The 8,711-nt window shown below is 46.5% G+C and overlaps 1 protein-coding gene across 1 annotated transcript; it reads left to right on the forward strand.

Moving 5' to 3' along the window:
• Positions 1 to 5,367: 5,367 nt before the first annotated feature.
• GJD4 (gap junction protein delta 4) lies at positions 5,368 to 8,256 on the forward strand (the record flags this gene model as incomplete). The annotated part of the gene is made up of 2 exons (XM_082850861.1): positions 5,368 to 5,431; positions 7,334 to 8,256. The coding sequence occupies 2 exons, from the start codon at positions 5,368 to 5,370 to the stop codon at positions 8,254 to 8,256; spliced, it is 987 nt and encodes a 328-aa protein (XP_082706987.1).
• Between the last annotated feature and the right edge of the window lie 455 nt (positions 8,257 to 8,711).

Raw genomic sequence — 8,711 nt, forward strand, 5'->3', positions numbered from 1 at the left:
CCTAAATGTAAGGCCAGACACCATCAAACTCTTAGAGGAAAACATAGGGAGAACACTCTATGACATAAATCACAGCAAGATCCTTTTTGACCCACCTCCTAGAGAGATGGAAATAAAAACAAAAATAAAGAAATGGGACCTAATGAAACTTAAAAGCTTTTGCGCAGCAAAGGAAACCATAAACAGGACGAAAAGACAACCCTCAGAATGGGAGAAAATATTTGCAAATGAAGCAACTGACAAAGGATTAATCTCCAAAATTTACAAGCAGCTCATGCAGCTCAATATCACAAAAACAAACAACCCAATCCAAAAATGGGCAGAAGACCTAAATAGACATTTCTCCAAAGAAGATATACAGATTGCCAACAAACACATGAAAGGATATTCAACATCACTAATCATTAGAGAAATGCAAATCAAAACTACAATGAGGTATCACCTCACACCGGTCAGAATGGCCGTCATCAAAAAATTTACAAACAATAAATGCTGGAGAGGGTATGGAGAAAAGGGAACCATCTTGCACTGTTGGTGGGAATGTAAATTGATACAGCCGCTATGGAGAACAGTATAGAGGTTCCTTAAAAACCTACAAATAGAACTACCATATGACCCAGCAATCCCACTCCTGGGCATATACCCTGAGAAAACCATAATTCAAAAAGAGTCATGTACCGCAATGTTCATTGCAGCTCTATTTACAATAGCCAGGACATGGAAGCAACCTAAGTGTCCATGGACAGATGAATGGATAAAGAAGATGTGGCACATACATACAATGGAATATTACTCAGCCATAAAAAGGAATGAAACTGAGTTATTTGTAGTGAGGTGGATGGACCTAGAGACTGTCATACAGAGTGAAGTAAGTCAGAAAGAGAAAAACAAATACCGTGTGCTAACACACATATATGGAATCTAAAAAAAAAAAGAAAAAAAAACGGTCAGAAGAACCTAGGGGCAAGACGGGAATAAAGATGCAGACCTACTAGAGAATGGACTTGAGGATACGGGGAGGGGGAAGGGTAAGCTGGGACAAAGTGAGAGTGGCATGGACACATATACACTACCAAAAGTAAAATAGATAGCTAGTGGGAAGCAGCTGCATAGCACAGGGAGATCAGCTCAGTGCTTTGTGACCATCTAGAGGGGTGGGATAGGGAGGGTGGGAAGGAGGGAGATGCAAGAGGGAAGAGATACGGGGACATATGTATATGTATAACTGATTCACTTTGTTATAAAGCAGAAACTTACACACCATTGTAAAGCTATTATACTCCAATAAAGATGTTTTAAAAAATACCTATATCCACTCTTTTTTACATTCTTTTCCCATATAGGCCATTACGGAGTACTGAGTAGAGTTCCCTGTGCTACGTAGGAGGTCCTTATTATCTATTTTATATATAGTCGTGTGTATGTCTCAATCCCAGTCTTCAGTTTGCATTCTCAAGACTTGACAGAGTTCTCAGGAGGGGCCTCAATACATTTGGAAGGAATGAATCCTCAACTCCGTGAAGAAAAGAAAACAAGCTCAGATGGGTTAATGTTCGCTCAGGGTCAAACACTGCTATGTGTTTGGGACCAGGTCGGAACCCAGACCCTCTGACCTGGAAGTCTGTACTCTTTCCCTAATGACCTCTTTGACTACCGGCGACTGTTTTGATGAAGAATTTTGAACTGTTTGGACGTGACCTGAAAACAAAAACCCCCCAGGTGGCAGGTGCAGCGACCCCATGCTGGATGCCGGGGAACAGCTCCACTGCGTCCCTGGTCCCTGCTCTGCAGTGTGGTCCCACTGCTTCACCCTCGGACCCACATGTTCAGTGAGGGTCCTGAGAGGTTGCACTGTGTAACATGGTGCATACACAGGCCCTAGAAAGGATTGGGGACCATTTAGTAACTTTTGCTACGTAGGCCTGGGTCTGGGCAAATTAGAAAAGAGAGTAGGAATTACGAGGACTCCCTCCCTCCCCTGCCTCAGTCTGGTTCAAATGTGCCCTCCTTAGCGAGGTTGTCTCTGGCCGCCCTACTACCCCTGGGCATCCTTTACTCCCAGCTCCACTTTATTCTCCTCTCCAGCACTTACCACCATCTAATTAGTAATTCACTTTGCTGAAGATACTTCCCTTGTTTACTGTCAGTTCTTTCCACTAGAATGTAAGTTCAGCGAGGGCAGCAACTTGTTTCATTCTCTGTGCCGAGAACAGTGCCTGAGACATAGTAGGTGCTTAGTAAATATGGACTGAACTGTGTTTGTCACACTCGCAATCATATTTCAAAAGGCACCCATAAGTCACAGCACATCTATAGTAACAGTAACGAGTAAGAGGATGCTTCCCTCCTGCCTGGATGGTGAGAACATCTGTTGGATTCCATTTCAGCTGCTATCACAGTGTCTTATTCCATTTGGGCTGCTATCACAAAATGCTGTACACTAGGTGGCTCAGATACAATAGAAATTCATTTCTCACAGTTCTGGGAGAATAAGCTTTCTCTGGCCTCTTTCAAAAGGGCACTCATTCCATAAATCACCTCCAAAGGTCTCACCTCCGACTATCATCACCTTGGGGGTTGGGATTTCAAGGTATGAATTTTGGGGGGACACATTCAGACCACAGCACTCAGGAAGGGTGTTCTGACTTACTGCCTGACACCTGGGAACAAAAAGCAAGCTGGTGGTGGAGACTTGTGTTTTCTTCATAAGGAAAGCCTGATTCTAAGTGACTCTTGGTACCCGGGCAGACCTTCTACCCGTATAGCCGGTCCTGCCCCTCTGCTTAGATTCCAGCGGTGTCTTAGAAAGACTTCCATGAAAAAGTTAAAAAAATACAATTTCAAATACTTGAAGTGCTAATACTGTATTACGCAGATAATTGAATTTCTTTAACATTCTGGAGAGTTGAAAACTTTTTTGTACTTTTAATGTTTCCTGGATCAAACATTCTCTGGGCAGGGCAGGGACACCGAATGTCATGTAAGCGCTCTACTGAGGCCGGTGGTCCGGGCTATACCTTTAATTTCAAGATTAGGAAAATTAGGAAGGTGGCTGAGTGGATTTTAAGGTATTTTCTAAATCTGCATGAATCAGCGAGTCTGTGGAGAATGGAATTGGGGGGGTTTTGTATTCCCCATGGGGACCAGTCTGTGATGTCTTGTGGGTGATACGGTTTAGTGGACAGATGCACATCTCAGAAGTCACTATGGAAAAAGGAAAAGGAAAAGGGGGAAGGCAGAAGTGTCCCTGACTCCTGCTGGGTTTCTTTTCCATTGGGCCGAGCCCAGGACTCCCCTGGGTATTCTCTCCACCCAACAGACACGCGAATCAGAGTTCCCCATCGATTCTGGGGTAATTTTATGGAGGGAGAGGTAGGATCTGATGCTCCAGTTGCAGCCCCTCCTCTCTGTCCCCATCTTGTTTCTGGCAGCCACAAGGGGTTAGTATTTCCAGGAAAAGCAAGATGCCCTCTAGCAGGAGAGAGAGGAAACAAAGGAGAGAGAGGAAGAAAGACAGAATGGGGACCAGGTAGACCTAGAGGAGGGAGGGCAAAGTGATGAAGGAGGGGGAGGGGACAGGCAGCCAGAAGATGCCGTGGGAGCAAGAGGAAAGGCTGAGGGTGGGAACCCAGAGGAGCAGACCCTGAGATGCACCACCAGCCACTCCCATGCGTAATTCTTTACATTTTTAAACCATTTTCGTGCCTATGGTCTCACTTTGCATGTCACAGCCATTCTGTGTAGGTAAAAGGCACATTTTTTTTTCTACTTCACTGATGAGAAAACTGAGGCATGAAAAGCCCTAGTGATTTGCTCAAGGTCACAACATTCTAACTGAATCCCCATGCAGAATAGGCTATTTATATCATACAGCAAAATTCAGTCATTGCTTTCCTGGTCTTTCCATTTTTAAGCCAATAACCTGAACGGTCTATTAGGAAGTGAAGATATTTTCCTTTCTTTTATACTTGAACCCTTGAAACAAGTACTTCAGAATTTTAATGTGACTACAATTTCTCTAAATTTCATTGTTCATGTCAAAGCGTTTGACTAAAATATAGCAAAACTACTGTTCCTTTCAAGGGGGTCAAAATGTTTTCTGTGGGTGGAAACGTGTCCTGTGCATGAAGATGAAAGCATCTTTGTTGTACTCTTCCTTGGGGACTCTTTCTAGGGTTATTACTAAAGTCAAGAATAGATCAGAAATGGAGAAAAGGTAGGATATCAAGAATAGCTTTCATGGAAAATTGAAATCATTCCTTTTAAAGTTCACAAATTCCACTCTGAGTAGAGACCCCCAGCCTTGCAGGATGGGCTCTTCCCAGATAGAAAGGTGGCAGCCACGAGAGGATTTTGATGCAACTGTGATTGATGTCAGCAGGTCCAGACGGTGATATTTTATGACAAATTTAATGGACATTTGTTAAGCTGATTCAACGGCACCAGCCCTGGGCTCGATGGGGCCGGGAGATACAAAAGGAGGACATCATCTATGAAGGTCTTTGGGGCCAGTTAGGGATGGAAATGCCACTGATTCGAGTTTTGCACACCCTCTGCATGCTAGGTGCTCTTAACACCATCATTTCATGTCTGTCTCCCACAAACCCCACTGCAAGACAAGGCTATCGGGAGATTCAGTGACTCCTGGTGACCAGGTGGCTGCCCCCAGTTTTGCATCCAGGTCCTTTGTCTCTGAGTGAAGGGCTCTCGTCACTAAGCCAGACAGGAAGCAGCTACGGAATGACTGTGTCACAGCCTAACGCTGGGACACGCATCCCAGGTGCAGATTCCTGCTGGCACCCATGGTATAGGAATTCAGAGTTGAGGACAAGATCCTTTGGGGCTCGAGTTATGGTGGATTATGCTTCATAGAAGAGACGAAGTATGGACATTTTAGCGCTGCTTTAAGCAGTGAAGAAGTGGGTGTGGAAATGTTTTCAAGGAGGAAACGCCTTTTTAATAGAGACTTGGCTGGTTAACAGAACTTTTCTTTCTTGGGATGAACGTCATCGCTTCTCTTATATCCTGAAGCATCAGCTCTCCTGGTGGAGACACGTGAGCACTGCCAAGGGCCTGGAATGTCCCAAGAGGGTAAGAATAGCCACGATGAGAGACGGCTGCTTCTGGCCTCTGGTCACTGCAGTTGTCAGGAAGGCTTTGCCTCACACAGCTCGGGACCGTCTCAACTAGAGACAGAAGAACGACCTTGTGCTCCTGGGCTTGAATCTTCCCTTTAGTATCTCCAGCTCTCACCTGGGAGTCTTTTGTAGCTAAGATACATTTTTTCCTGCAAAGATTTCCCACCTCCTTGGAGAACACAGGCTCCGGAAGTCTCCAGCCACCTTGAGTCTGTGACCCCCTGAAAGCATGGACCAGCTGGACCTGCTGGGGTTCCTCGTCATCACCCTAAACTGCAACGTGACCATGGTGGGTGAGTAGCGCCAACCCCTGCAGAACACTGGTTCTGCCTTGGGTCACTTTTCCTGGCCCTCCCCCATGAGTAAGGCCTGCCTATCCCTGGAGGACAGGGAACCAGGGCTCAAGCTTTCCTCTAATTCTCCATTATTTAAGGAGGCTCCCCCATCCTTTAAGGATGTCTTGGGAGTGAGCAATGTTTCTCTCAAGGGGAGTCTTTTTGCTGACATTTGGGGGCTGAGCAGATGGGAGGGGTATTTTTGTGTAACTCTTCTCTGGCTACGTTACCAGGAAAAGGAACAATACAGTCAAAGTTAGAGAAATTCATGCCTTGAGTAAGCTTTCTTGTTCATCTTTTTAGGGTTTATCCTTGAAGCTCCATTTGTAAAGATTAGTAAGTTCTCTGTGCACTTTAAACCAAATCCCAATTTTAGTTTAGTTTTTATTTTTTTGACAAAGAAAGTAATACGTTTTCTGAGTTTGGTGTAGCCGAGTTAAATTTTCAGAGAGGTATGGGTGTCCTAGTAAAGGGGATTGAGAAAAGGATTAAAATATGTCTGTGAAGTGATTGACATTTTCTTCATTGCTTTTTAATCGAAGCCAACTTGGTTTTAAAAGTTTGAGTTAATGACCTTATCACGTAATGGTCACACAGTCCTTGAGTTGAACTGCCTTCGTTTATAAGAGAGTTTAGTTTTTCTGATGTCAGGTGATGATTTCTGTATCTCATCACAAAACAGAATATTTACAAATTATTTTGACTGGGTCTTCAACACACTCCAAAGTAGTTGACTCATGTAATAAAAATAGGACTTGGAAGTTATTTTGATTTCTATGTTAGCCTCATTTATTCATGACAAATTGAAGAAAGACAAACTTCAATTCATAATAGCTGGAATAGGGGGGAAGGAGTTCTGAATTACTGAAGAGTCTAAAAAACTGAATGTTCTTCAAGAAATTAGATTTCAAGGGCTTCAGAGCAACATGAAAGGGCTGCAGAGCCCACTGATTACATAAAGATCGTGTGGACTCTTAACCATAGAGAAAACTCACTGAAATTAGTAGCTTGTATTTGCTATACAGTTACAGGAATGCACTAACATCCTTGAAGAAGTTCACTCTTTTTAAGAGAAAGACTTTATTTACATCCGCCCAATTTTCTTTCTAGAACTTTCAGCCCAAACGCTGAACTAGCCAAACTAGATTAAACATTTTAGTATTCATGCTTCTTTAAATCTGCCAATTTCAAAGCATTTTACAAACACGTACAGGCATACCTCATTCTATGGTGCTTCTCAGATACTGCATTTTTTTTTTTTAACAGTTGAAGGTTTGTGGCAACCCTGCCTCAAGCAAGTCTATTGGCGCCATTTTTCCTACAGCATTTGCTCACTTCATGTCTGTGTGTCACATTTTGGTAATTCTCACAATATTTCCAACTTTTTCATTGTTATTATATTTATTCTGATGAGCTGTGATCAGTGATCTTTGATGTTACTACCACCAGTGGCTGAAGGCTCAGAGGATGGTTAGCAATTTTTAGCAGCGAAGTACTTTTTACTTAAGGTATGTGCATTGTTTTTTATCATGCTATTGCACGCTTAATAGACCAAGGTATAGTGGAAACACAGCTTTTATATGCACTGGGAAACCAAAAGATCCGTGTGACTCGCTTTTTGGGGGGTGGTCTGGACCTGAACCCGCAGTATCTCCGAGGTGTGCCTAGTTGAACACACTGTCCGACACCTTGTAAGTGCTCATTAGACATTCGTCCAGTGAGCTAACAGGCTGATACTGTTGCTGTGACTTACACACATAGTTCTCCAGGCTCAGCACCAGTAAAGATTTAAAGCTGCTGCTGGGAGGAGGAGATGTGTTTGTCTGGCTGTGATGGCGCCCTTCCTGTGCCTCTTTCCAGGGAAGATCTGGCTTATCTTCATGGTGCTGCTGAGGATGGGGGTGCTCATCCTGGCCGGGTCGCCCGTCTACCAGGATGAGCAGGAGAGGTTCGTGTGCAATACTCTGCAGCCCGGATGCGCCAACGTTTGCTACGACATCTTCGCCCCCGTGTCCCACCTGCGGTTCTGGCTGATCCAGAGCGTGTCTGTTCTGCTTCCTTCCGCCGTCTTCAGTGTCTACGTGCTGCACAAAGGAGCCGAGCTGGCGGCACGTGGATCCCGCTGGCTGGATGATGACTCGGAGGACCACGATGGCCCTGAACTGACCCCGGGGGCCAGGCGCTGCCTGACGGTGCCGGACTTCTCCTCGGGCTACGTGGTCCACCTCTGCCTCCGGACCCTGACGGAGGCAGCTTTTGGTGCCCTGCATTACCTCCTCTTCGGATTCTTGGTCCCCAAGAGATTCTCGTGCACGCACCCTCCTTGCACCAGCGTGGTGGACTGTTACGTCTCTCGGCCCACGGAGAAGTCCATCCTGATGCTTTTCGTCTGGGCGGTCTGCGCGCTGTCCTTGTTGCTCAGTGTCGCCGACCTGGTCTGCAGCGTGCGCTGGGAGACGCGCAGGCGACACGGCGGGGCCCGGAGGAGGCCGTGTCAAGGGGCGGGGAGTGCGGCGCGGGAGGGACACGGGGCGCCCGAGGGACGTGGGGCGCGCGCTCGCCGGGGCCTGCGGACTGGAGGGCAGGGCGCGTACAGCCCCGCAGCGGAGCCCACCGAGCCGGGGCACCCGGATCTGCCAGGGGAGGACGAGAGCGACGCGCTGTCCTCAGCCAGCGACCAGCCGCGCGGGGCCGGGCCGGGAGCGGCGGCCCCGGGGTGGGAGGAGCGCCCCTGCGCGCCAAGCGCCGGGCTCCCGGGCCCCAGCAAGTCCGAGTGGGTGTGAGCGGCCGGCGTCCCGCCCCGGGAGCGCGGCAACCAGGACCGAGAACATCGACCTGCAGAAAGGTGAGCTGGCGGGACAGACCGACTTCCTGAGAGGCTCCGGTGCAGCGCAGCAGGGATTTAATTTAGATGAAGCCTTCTGGGTAACCCTGCACTTGGCGTGCCAATGCGGATGGAAGCTCCAAGGATTAACCGGCGAGCATCAGGTCCATGAGTTTGTCGCACTGTAGTTCTATTGTCTTATTTTACCGCAGTATGGGCTTGAAAAGCACGTTCTTTGGATTTACAGAGCTTATGAATATTTTAATGTGTTTTCCGGTGGATTATTTTGACGGTTTGTTGTTGTTTGTTTTGGTTTGTTTTTCGCTTAGCCAAAAAGGGCATCTGTTATGCACATCGTCCATAGAGGGATATTAGTTTAACTTCTCCAAACCCCTTTAATAAAATGAATGCTGA

The sequence above is a fragment of the Leucopleurus acutus genome (assembly GCF_964270905.1).
Source record: "Leucopleurus acutus genome assembly, chromosome: 1".
Taxonomy (NCBI): Eukaryota; Metazoa; Chordata; class Mammalia; order Artiodactyla; family Delphinidae; genus Leucopleurus; species Leucopleurus acutus.